Source organism: Vidua macroura, chromosome 27 (assembly GCF_024509145.1).
Source record: "Vidua macroura isolate BioBank_ID:100142 chromosome 27, ASM2450914v1, whole genome shotgun sequence".
NCBI lineage: Eukaryota > Metazoa > Chordata > Aves > Passeriformes > Viduidae > Vidua > Vidua macroura.
In genome coordinates, this window is record NC_071597.1 from 4,645,814 (window position 1) to 4,658,342 (window position 12,529).

General features: G+C 47.1%; 1 protein-coding gene across 2 annotated transcripts in view; it reads right to left on the reverse strand.

Moving 5' to 3' along the window:
• NSF (N-ethylmaleimide sensitive factor, vesicle fusing ATPase) overlaps positions 1-12,529 on the reverse strand; it is an 80,042-nt gene that overhangs the window by 65,638 nt on the left and 1,875 nt on the right. For both annotated transcript variants that reach the window (XM_054000290.1, XM_054000291.1), the window contains exon 2: positions 1,257-1,342. In XM_054000290.1, coding sequence (XP_053856265.1) covers positions 1,257-1,342 — 86 coding nt within the window. The remainder of the gene's footprint in view (positions 1-1,256; positions 1,343-12,529) is intronic.

Sequence of the window (12,529 nt, forward strand, 5' to 3'; positions counted from 1 at the left end):
AGGAACACAGCCGGCTGCAGGGCTGGCAGCTGGGTCCCTGCAGGACATCCATACTGGAGGAAATTAAAGTTTTTATAATGTATGAGATACAATGCTCAGTTCAGGTATTTTTGTAACTCAATTACGTTGAAAAAAAAAAAAAATCAACCTGGGGAAAACCATACTTTGAAAAGACCAGGACACTTTTCTGCCCAAGCAGACACTTTTACCTGCTTCTGACTCAAAAAGTTCTGCTGGTTTAGGGAGTGGTTTTGTTTGGTTTTGGCATTTTGTACCCCAGTTGGGCTCACAGTTCAGCTCATTGCTCCAGAGCCATGACAGGTGCCAGGGCAGCAGAGCTGGCTGACAGCACGGACAGGCTGAACACATCCCTGTATTCCTGCAGCTCAGCACTGCTGTGTTCTCCACCCTTAGCAAGCTCACCTGGGGCAGGTATTTTATTTAAAGGTGGGTATATCATTCAGTATCTCCTTTAACAATTTCCCCATTTTTCAAACCCAAGCCCTTCTGCCTTGTGCTGCACGTGATATTCCCTTTCAGCTGAAATTAATGACTTCTGTCTACAACCTACACACTGAAATCTGTCAGAGCTTCCCTAAAGCTGCAGCAAAGCAAAGAATTTGACTATGTGAATTGGCTTCTTGTAACACAAAACCCTTCTGTGTGGGCTGAGCTGAACAATGCAGGTGTTTTCCACCTAACAGAAGTAAACCCCAGAGCTGGGTTCCATCAGCCACCCCAAAACTGCAATTAAAGAATCCAGCTTGTTGTGCCCACACTCTGGCTGCTTCTCCCTTTTGTTCTTGTGCATGAAAACCCTGAGAACAAGAGTTCTCCTGGCTCTGCTCAGCACTCCCAAATGATGTGAAAGTGAGAGGATGCCACAAGTAACACAATAAAATGATAAAAACGTTTTTTAAATAGTTCAAATATTCTCACTATGTAGCAGGAGCAACAGCAAAACCAAAACAAACAAAAATTATCACAAGTACTTCATTAAAATAATTATTCTATTAGTTAAGCAGATGCAGTTCCCAAGAAAGAAATACATTAGAGAAACAACAACACTTCTTCCAGCATCTCCCTTTTCCAGAAAGAGCCACATTGAAAGTTCTGCTCTCTAAGGACACACAAGTTTTGTTAATCAAACTGCTGTGTTCACCTTTCCAAACGTGAAATGTCATTCCCCCTCCACACAGATTTTGAAAACAATTCCTTTTTGGTTAAAAGCTGAAAGAGCAACAGTGCACACTTACTGCCCAGACTGGAAGTCCTTCTCGTTCACCACAGCACAGTTGGTTAAGGACAGCTCGTCAGTGGGACATCTCGCTGCTTGCATAGGCTACAAGAGAGGGGTAGAAAAAACGTCAAATAAAACTCTGTTTTTCCTTTACCAAGCCAAGCATGAAGACTTCTGCAAAAGCACAAAACAGGTCTCCTGAGTCCTGGCACACTCTCAGAGCCCACTGGTATCAACAAGCTCCTCTTCCAGGCTCCTCCAAACATTTCCACATGTCACAGGTATTTGTATCCCAAAGCACTGCATTTTGGGACTAGTATGTACTTTCTATTTTCTACCCTACCTACACAAATACTTTAAAATTACCTGGGAGAAAGCCTGAAAGGCAAACACTGTTAATTTGCAAGTGAACCCTGGCACTTGTGAAGCTTCCCCCAGTGCTGGCACAAGGCAGCAGGCAATCAGCATTTCCTGGAAGGTGTTACTTGCACAGTGACAGGGCACTGGGATCTTCTGGAAGCTGCTAAGGAAAAGCAGCCTGGAGCCAGAGCAGTTCCCCTACAACCCTGTCTCAAAGTGCTGGGCTGGGTCACAGAGCCCATGTGGGGAGGAAGGGAGGGATAAAGATGTGACTTTCCCTCTTCCCTGAACACAACTCAGGAAACTGGAATTTCAGCATATCCATTCTCCATAAATCCCTTCACCCAGTGCAGTACAGGGCAGCACTGAGAGTCCACAGGAAGGTTTAACCTCAGCCAGCTGCTATCCAACCCCACAATCCCTTTGTATCACTTCTCAAAAGAAATATCACATGTGGATATTTTCCACTCTATAGGAAACATCCCAGATCCGCAACACACTGAAGAAAATTAGGTAAAATAGTTAATTCCAGCCTATCAATATGAAAAAAATACTGCAACAAATTTTGTGGGGGAGTCCTCCTCCTCTTTTTATTCTCTAACATCAGAGGACCAATCCTTTTTCAGGAGTATCTGCTAATTTTTGTCCCTTCCACTGTTACTCATCAATCAGAAATTAAAAACCGAAATAGCAGCACTCCCAGCCCAAGCTGCCCATCCCCATCATGAGGCAGGATGAAGCATGGGGGGACAGCAGAGGGACCTCAGCCCCATCCTACACCCTCACCCCACCTGCTGCTGCAGAATTACACCACAAAACAATGGCTGAACGATGAAAATTGTGATCAAAACGCCTCCAGAAGTGGAGAAAGGGATGCAAAAGGCAGGATGTTTCTAGCATAGCTATGAACTGAAGAAATTTCATTTGGGGAAAAGCTAAACGTGCCCCCCAGGGTGTCATTTTTGAGAATCAAAGCACAGCTACCTCTATCAGATACAAATTTGCAGGCAGCACAACAGAAACTATTTGACAGCGTCAACCTATTGCTAAAAGTAATTCAGGAGGGATTTTCTCTTAAGACACCCTTAAATCCCAGCAGCAAGCACAGGAAACGCACTGATCCCAACACACACATCTAAATCATTTCCCAGGAGTTACTGCCTTGCTCAGCTTTCCTCCCCCAACCCCTCTGGGACAAGAATCTGAGAAATTCCCCCCTCAGTGTGGCCCGCAGCCAGCCTGCTCTAAAGTTCAGATCAACTTTTATGGCACAACATGATTTATCTCAAGTACTTGCTATTTAGAAAAGGATCAACTCATTATTTTACTAAATAATGCTCAATTGCCCTTGACATATGTGACAACCAGAAAAGATTCCATTTTTGTTCAAGACCTGAAGCAGATTTATCTATCTGAATGCTGAGTGTAATAAAAGACTCAAACGTTGTTGTAATAAAATATATGCCATCAGTGGATTTATGAGATACACAGCCTGTCTGCTGAGGCCCCTTGGCTTGGGGCACTTCACAGCAAACATTCATCATTTTATCACTTCTGCTCCCATCTGCAGGGCACAGTTTTGTGAAGGACGTGCCCTGATAAAACGCATTACAGGGGATATTTCTGGAGAAAAGTGGACACGGAGCTCCTGGATTAAACCTTTTTACAGCACTAGTCCTCAAGTGCATTTTTAATCCTCGGTGACAAACTGCTTCCTACACGCGGCGAGCACCCGGCCAAGCTGCATTCCCAGCTGCACTGGGAACACAGAGCTTTAGGAAATGCAGGAATAGCAAGGAGTGCATTCCAAACCCAGCAACAACTGCAAGCTCTGCAGCACAGCAGGGATGAAGGCAGAACACCCTTGGGTGTCTGACACATGAAATAACGTGGCTGCAGCAGCAGCAGAGGCCGTGCCAACCACCCCAGAGCCCGGCTCATGCTCCTCCTGGGGTGTGGCAGGAGCCCATTTCTCCCTGGCCAACATCTCAGGTAGCACCTCTGCTCCCAGCCCTCCACTACACACCCTCCTCAAGCTCCAAGATTTTGCAGCTCTTCAGAAGATTATCTATATTCTGAAAAGGTTTTAACATCACACAGCTGCAAGACAGGGGTCTCGCTCCCAGGCATGGAGTTCCACAAGGGACAGCTTGAGGAAATCTGGTCACGAAGAGGTGACAACTAAACTGGAAATCACCCAGGCAGGAAGGAGGACCACGCTGTTGTGGGGAGCTGCAGGGGCTCCCTCTTACCTGGCCTCCCCACAGAGCTCATATCCCAGAGCTGCTGCTCCCAGGGATGGATCTTTGTCTCTATCAAGCAGCTGAGCTGTCACAGCCAGGACACAGACACAGGCTGCTCCTGAGGAAGCTTTCCTGGCATAAACGCAGCAGTCCAGGGCTGGAACACATGGCTGGCATATGCCAGTGGTGCTGCCGTCAGGAACACTTCAAGCTCTTGCAGTTTGGGTTCCAGCTTCCCAGGACAGCAGCACAAGGACTCCCAGAACCTGCCCCTCTCCCCTCTCTGCCATCCCACACCCACTGCCAGCACTGACACACCACATCAGGGTAGAGGGGCAGGAAAATCCTTGTGAGCATTCCTAGAAATCTCAAAGTAGATTTACAAAAACTAATTTTAAGCAAACTGGCATGTTACTGCTGGCAACTAGGCAAGACAGCTCTAACAAACCAGAGAGCAAGCTCCTGCAGGTGACAGCAGATGCCACCTGCTGCAGTCACCCCCTGGCACTGCCAGGCTGGAGGTGACCCACACACCCTCACAGGCTGCTGTTACACCCACATCCACAACATAGATAAATTTGGCTTAAAGAAGTCAAATTAGGGGTTAAATTAGGCGAAAGAATCTTCCCAATACCTCCAGGGATTGTTCTGGTTTCTGCAAAGAGGAGACTCCAAGGACAGCACAGTCCTAAGCTGGTGACTGCACACTGCTAAAGCATTCCCAGCATCCATCATCCAGCATCAGCCAGGCAGCACCTGCTATTAAACCCAGACCTGTACAGAGGCCTGTTCCAGCATTCCTTCTGTTTGCCAAGAGGAAAACAAGACCATGTGATGCACTGATAAATCTCACTCTGAGAGACAAACGTGAAGGACCCCACCTCTGGGTTTGTGACAAAGCAGTAACATTGCCTCAAACCCCAGGAGGCTTAATGACGATGGCACATTTCATTTTAACAAAGAAATGTTGCCCTGAAGAACAAACAGCTACATAATAGAAACAATCACCACACCATCTGATCTTTCAGAGATTCTTTTTTCCAAAGCTGCAAGGACTCATTTTCCTCCACAGAAAATACAAAACTCACGTGTTCACAAAACCACAGAATAGTTGGGGTTGGAAGGGCCCTCTGGAGATCATCCAGTCCAAACCCCTGCCAAAGCCCAGAAAGTGGTGCTGCTATTTGGATATTTTCACACATACATAAACCACACCTTTTGTGTTTTGTCAATTCACCTCTTGTGAATCATTAAGGCTGATGGTAGAGGAAGCCAAGGAAAAACATGTTTCTCCCCACAGAGATAAGGTGGTGGTAATGACTGAAGAGCAGGGCTGACAGCTGGTACTGAGATGAGCTGAAACATTAAGTGCTAAGGCAAAGATGCTCCTCATCCAAGACAACTGAACTCATTTCATTTCCTAATGCTGAGCAAGAGATTATGAAACAGCCTCTAAAGCTGAGGCAGGTTTGGTTCTGTGCCCTGTTCTCACATGGTTTGTACAAGACAAACATTGTTCAAGTACTGTATGTTCAAAAATCTCTATGGTGTAAAACAGACACAGATACACGTCCCATGTATATGCAGGTGCACAGAGATGGAATTTCTGGCACACAGGTGCTGGCAGAGGAGACGTGACAACTCTGGGTACCAGACATTTCCATTTCCCCAGCAGAGCCCACTGCCAGCTGCACTGAGATGGGAATCCCTGCTCCAAAAAGCACACAAGCTTTCCTGTAGCAGCTGCTGGGCACCAAAGTCTCTCCGAGCCCAGAGCCTCATCACCCAAAGAGGGCAGAGAGGTGTAACACACCTGCAGAGGTGTAATTCCTGGTGAGCAGTGCAGTCCACACTCCCTAGAGCCCCAGCAGAGGTGCCTCTGTGGGCTGCGTGGAACCACGGCTGACTCCAAATCAAACACTCACTCACCACCACGGGTCTGCCAATAAAATGAAGTTTGAATACTGACAGGAAGAATTATGATGTCAAAGGAGCTCCAAAGATAAATAGGGAACTGACATGATGAATCACAGATCCTACACATTATCCAGGAGTATGCTCCTGACAGGAAACACACGCACAAAGCTCTGCCTGTATCTCTAGATCCCAGGGACACCAGGAGCCAAGGTGGACATTACACCTGGGGACACAGGGGACAAGCAGCAGCTGCAGCAGGAGGATGAGCTGCAGAGATGGCTCAGGGGAAGCCCAAGGACTGTGCCTGCTCTCTACACCCACCACAGAGCTGAGCAACAGCTCAACACCGAAGGACACAAGAGATGGCCATAAAACAGCAACACCAGCAGAGCTCCTGGCTGTCAGGTAACAGTGGGTTCCTGACCTGGAGGGGAAGCTGGCTCTGTGACAGGGGGAAACAGCAAAGCCAAAACCAAGGCTCCCCTAAAGAACAATTCTGTAATATTCATAAAAGGAATGACAACATGCTCTCACCATCAGGGACCAGGCTCAGAAACACAAGTTGTCCTAAATGCTGTGGTTCTAAATATTTTTTTTTAAATTAACTAATGAAGTTTATTAGCTTGCAGAGGCTTTTTCTGGACATGTCAAAAAATACGGAATAAAGCTCTCATATTTCTGCAGCCACAAGAGGAAATCAACCCATAAGGAACTTTCTGGAGGCCTGGCTAGAGAGGCCCTTCCAAACCTGCAGTGGCTGTGCTGGCAGGATAAGCTGCTGTCCCTGGAACACACAGCCCTGACTCCCTGCACAGGCCTGGCCATTCCACCTGCTCCCCATGACCTCTCTGTGTTTGCTGGAAGCTTTTATTCTCTTCAGGAAGGAGCTGCATTCTCTCTCAACAACAAACTCAGAAATACCAACTTTCTTCTCCTAATAAAGAGGAATGCATTGGGAAGCTAAAATCTCAGAAGTAATATTCAAATTTTTGACAAAGGCAGGGAACACTGAGTGAGCTGCCACCAAGGCAGCCTCAGCACAGCGTCCAGAGACGCCTGCATGAGATGGATCCCTCCTTCCCACGCCCCCCGAGCCACTCCCACGCCGTGAATCACCTCCGGTGATCGTGCTGCACCGCAGAAACCCAAACAGCTCCGAGGAGAGAGGGAAGAGCTCCCATCAGCACCTCCTGCATCAGCCAGGGCTGGAAATGGAACAGGAAATGTTGTCTGCCCGTGGCAGCCGTAACGTCCCTGCCTGGCAAGAGCTCTCCCCCAGCACAGACAGGCAGCAGGACACAGGAAAGTTTTAGCTTTCAGATTCTGTACTGCATTAGTATATAACTCTGAACTTCATATAAAGTGTTAGCAAGTTCACAGTTTAGTTAGACAAAACAATCCTTTTCCAGCCCAAGAAGGCCCAAAAAGTACAAACAGCAGCGAATTGAGGAGAGCAAACTGGGAGGATGGGACTTCATTAGCTGAAACTGTAATTGGACAGTTAACAACAATAAATAAATGGACCAAAACTTATAAAGTGTGAAAACTCGTGACCTTGTGTCCATCTTGGGTGGAGCCAGGGCTGACTCTCGTACTGCCCATGGTGTATCCTTTGAAGGCCTTCTTTATTCCTTTAACACAGTCTAGCCTCTGTTCCAGGGAGCCTCTCAAGGCATCAACCAGACACCCTTCACTGGGCACTCTTTATCAAACACTCAACACATTTCCCAGTTTCTCTCTCTGAGAGCAGCCCTGTGCTCTCTGGGCCTGAATCCGGAAATTACTGCCTGTCCTGGCACTCCAGAGCCACTTTATCAGGGCAGAAGATCCTCTCCCACAATTAAAAGGATACAGGGTTTTACTGCTGCTTCCCTTTGTTTGCAAAGTTCAGGTGAACTCAGGTCTGCAGGGGCAGCTCTGTCACTCCAACGCTGTTCACCTGCAGTTACGAGGTGCTCACAGCTTTGGGAATCCAGCTCTGCTATTGCCAATATTTGTCAACATCACAAGAAAGACAATTTACAGTCCCAAGAACAGAGCTCCAAGGGTTTGCCTGATCCAACAGAGCTGAAGAAACAAGAGTGCTAAAGGAGAGCTTCTCCAAGCACGGCATCTACAGTCGAAATACACAGGTTGCTCTGCCCAGAGATGTCCTTCTCCAGATCAGCTCTTCACAATATAATCAGTGATTTTAAGAAATACACCTGTACCTGAGCTGCTGTGCCACAGAACCAGGGAGCTGCTCTCTGACAGCTCAGCAGGAACAGCAGCTCCACCTTCCTATTTAGCAATAATGACCCAGGATACATGCATTTTAATTAATACATCCATTTTTTGAGTGGATGTTGCTTCACATTCCTTTCTCAAGCCAGGATGATCAACAATTTAATTACAGGGAATTGTTGCTTGTTGCATTGCATCTAAACATCTTTTTAAAATGCCAAGGGAATGAACCAGCACCCCACCAGAGTAAGCTGAGGGCCTAGGATGCAGGTCACAGGATTTTGCCACATGAGCAGTGAGGACACCTCATGGATGCAAATTTTGTTCCATTTATTTTAAAAAGTTACCCCATGGCAACAGGGACAATGTGAATATACGTTAATGTTAAAAATATCCCCCTTGGAATTTGCCCTGTGAAAGCCCAGGATGCTGCTGTCCCAGCAGTGGCACAGGGCAACACCTGGCCCTGAACTCCCCATGACTCTGAGGTACCAAACAGCCACCAGCAGCTTAAGATGCAGCAGCTTGCAAATATTGCTCTATTTTTTACAGAAAAAGCACATGACACAACTCCAGGGCATCAATTACTCCAGATTTTTTGATAGAAGGTCATTGCTTTAGTGCGTCCCAGGAGACAGGTGAAACGTGTTAAATCTTTTCATACTTCAAACCTTTGACCTCCCTGAGGGCAGGATCTGCCTGCGCAGGAAGGAGCAGAGCAGCAGGGCAGCAGTGCCTGAGGAACTGCACACCCAGCCTTGGTTTATGAGCAGCAGCACAATCAGCTGGCTCAGACACAGCTCCAGGGCACTGCAACAGAAGCTCTTCCATTAATTTTAGCAACTGGGTTTCTTGTTTGGCTTTTTCTGTTCACAGACCTTCTCCAACATAGCTCTCCAATTCCTGGGGGTGTGAAAACCTTCTGGAGATGGTCAACACAGGTGTTTCATCACAAAACTCTGGTCTCTGCCAGAGAACCCCCCTGATGTGAGACAGCATCCTGAACACATCGTGCAGAGCCCCCAGGCTGACCCTCATCCTTCCAAAAGCCACTGCAGTCCCCAAGATCTCTGTCCCACTGCTCAGGGCTGTCACTGCACCAGCTCTCCCTAAAGCTCCTCCTGCACTTGTGAGGGCACCTGAACGTGTCCACCAACGCTGGATCAACACAAGGTCGCTCCATGACATGGGGACCGACATTTTAGTTGTTTTCATGTTAAAAAAAAAAAAAAAAAAATCAATGGTAATTTCATTGCACTGAAACTACATCCTGCCTGGTGGGTAATCCAGCAAAACAGAAGCGCCACTACTGTCTAGCAACTGCTTTTCTGTGGACTCAAGCAGATCTGCTTTTATGCCAGAACTTCTTCCAAATTCAGTCAGGGTTTATCCTGAGCCCCAGGGTCTTCTCCTGAATGACCTCTGTGGTCTGAGGCACAGAACCCAGAACAGGAGAGGAAAAGAGAAGATCTTCCTGTGCTCTGGGGAAAAAAAAACATTAAATGTAATACTTACAAAGTTCACACTTTAAATGATCCTCAAAAAGATTCTCTGACTTTTTCAAAAGATTTTTTCCTACTAAAAAAAAAATATTACCTAAGTTTAATTATTCTGGAAGGTCCACATAATAGAAGAGGTGTGACACACCAGCACCCCAAAAACTGGAGATGAAGAGGCAGCAGTGACATCTCCCTTTGACAGTGAGTCTTTAAGCACAAGCTTAGGACACATTGCTTCTGCAAGACTGAGCCAAGCAACAAATTAATCGAAGATGACAGGGCCAGATATGCCCACAAACATTCACAAAGTCTTCAGAATTTTATTCTAAATAATTTTAGAGTTTTTAACAAATTATGTGACTTTATTTTAAATAATTCAGCAAGGTAGAAGTCTTGAAAGCAGGCCACAGGTTGATTTGTGATGATTTCGTAAGACAGTTACAAGGTTGCAAAAGTGATCACAGAAACAGAGATTCAGATAGAGTTTTCTCCCATTTTCCCGAAACATTGCTAAAAACCCATTTCTTCATATTACACACTAGGAAATACCAAAAAAAACTAAGTGACGATAGCAGGAACCGTACCAGGCTGCAAGAAGGAGCTAAGTTGATTCATAAACCTTTCTTTAGAGTTGCCTGACAACCCCTGCATCTCTGAAGGCTGGTTCCATATGTTATCAGAAACCACCTTACAGCTTTAACCCATAAACATAAAGCCCAGACCCCATTATTTCAAAGTCCCTACCAAACCATCCAACCTAAAAACCACATTGTCTACATTTTAAGTATTTTTAAATAATTCAAGCAAATAATATACCAAATATTATTAATTGTCTAGTGCTGTTTCAGGTATATTATATGCATTAAATGTTAGGAAGGAACTCTTCCCTGGGAGGGTGGGGAGGCCCTGGCACAGGGAGCCCAGAGTAGCTGTAGCTGCCCCTGGATCCCTGGAGGTCCAAGGCCAGACTGGACAGGGCTTGGAGCACCCTGGGACAGGGGAAGGTGTCCCTGCCATGGCAGGGGTGGCACTGGGTGGGCTTAAGGTCCCTTCCAACCCAAACCATTCTGGGATTCTGTGCTGGCTGCAGGGAGCAGAAGAGAGCGGGGTTAGGCCAGCCCTGCCTTTGGCAGCACATCGAGGGCCTCAATCTGTCCTTCACCACCTTCCCACTCCTGCTGCACCTCTGGACTGCACACCTGGTGTCACCAGATGCCAGCAGGACCCTGTGCTCAGTCTCAGGCTCGCGAGAGGAGTGACAGCACCACTCTGCAGGGTCAGACACCATCCAGTACCTGAGTGAATCCAAAGCATTTCCAACCCAACACAAAGGGAATCTCTTCTTGAGGAGCCAACAGTGCAGAGTCTGTTCTCACTGGGCTAAAGGCAGCACTGCCCCAAAGGAGCCCCAAAGAGCAGAGGAACAAAAATGGGTGTGTTATTGTGTTACACCAGGGACACCCCCTTAAACAGCCATTATTTCTAACCATGAACTGTTACACAAGTTCATCTATTACAAATCTCATATTCCTTAAAGAAAACCACACCAGTGTCTGCTGAGGGATCCTCACCAACATCCACATGAGCACCTGCACACACAGGGTGTCAGAGGAGCCAGCAGCACTGACCCACCTGCCCCCCCAAGTCCCATGGAGCTCTCCAGCCTGTGCAGACACAGGCAGAAATGCAGCTTGTGCTGCATCCACAGCTTGACACTCACTGGAACAAGGCACAGAAATCATCTGGCCTTCCTAGATCCCTTTGGGAACTAATTCCTGATGTAGCTCAAATCAATTAGTTACAGGCAGCGCCAGTGAACTTCCAGGGGTCCACTCGGTACAAGAGGTCCATAACCAGCTACAGACACAGCAGCTTCCCACCATTCCCTCTCCTGCAGATGCCTCACTGCTCTGCCTGCATGCCTAATGATCCCCATGCAGAGATACAGAATAAATTATTACAGAAACAGCCATTATTTCTAATCATCATAAACTGTTTTTCCTGTAAACTTCAATCACTGCTAATCACCATCTCTTCCTTGTCGTGGAGAGACCCAGTGCAATTAGGGGAGCAGAGTAACACACCTGAAACAGCATCACACAATTAACCAGATTTGGCTTATCATTCACCTGAATTATTCAAAATGTTACTAGAAGTTTAAATATTTTGTCTCTCTCGTATATCAGGACAGCCATTCATTTCTCCCTGTGAGAATGTACTGCACAAATCAAATCACACCAGTCCAGTAAAAGAGATTAAGCTCTAAATGGCATTGCAGAACAGATTTGCAGGGCAGGAGGAGTCCCTGAAGCTCCTCTTCCCATCTTGCAGGTTGAAGCACCTGTTAAAAACGCTGACAACAGAACAGCACCTGTGTTCCAGCATCAACCTCACCTGTTGTGCCTGGAGGTATCACACACCTCCATCCTCCCACCAAGTGTTCCGTGTTTACCCCGACACAGCTCTGGGGTCGCAGCCCCGGGGTGCTGCTGCCTGCTGCCCCTGCTCCCCACCCTCCCCAGCACTGCTGCTGGCCCACGGGCCAGCTGGAAGGAGCAGGCAGCTCCCCTGGTAGCTCACGAGGAAAAGCATTCGAAGGATCACACCTAGCTTGGAGAGTGAGATGGAACACTCAGCTTAGGGATTCTCTCTGCAGCATTAAACAACCTGATAATTCTGCAACAACTGCATTTGTAGGCAAATCATGAAAACACTGAATACTAAGAAGCTTCCTGATAACCCAAGGAGAGCATCACTCATCCAACTGCCAGATTAGGACGCAGCTAAGCATCAATCTTTCCTTTAAATTCACATAAATCCCCCTTTCCTTCACCAGGCTTCCAGGCTGGTCAAATAAAGGCACACTTGTCTCACATTTTTTAGTAGCAGAAAAGCTCAAAGCAGAAGAATAAAGTTGAGGTTGATCCCTCTCCTTCCTCCCCACATCCCCAGTCACCAATCCCAGCGCTCAGCACGCACCAGGGTGTTCCCTGAGGACACAGCTGGGAGGGCTCAGGGGGGCAGGACCACTGCAGCCAGGTTGGGTT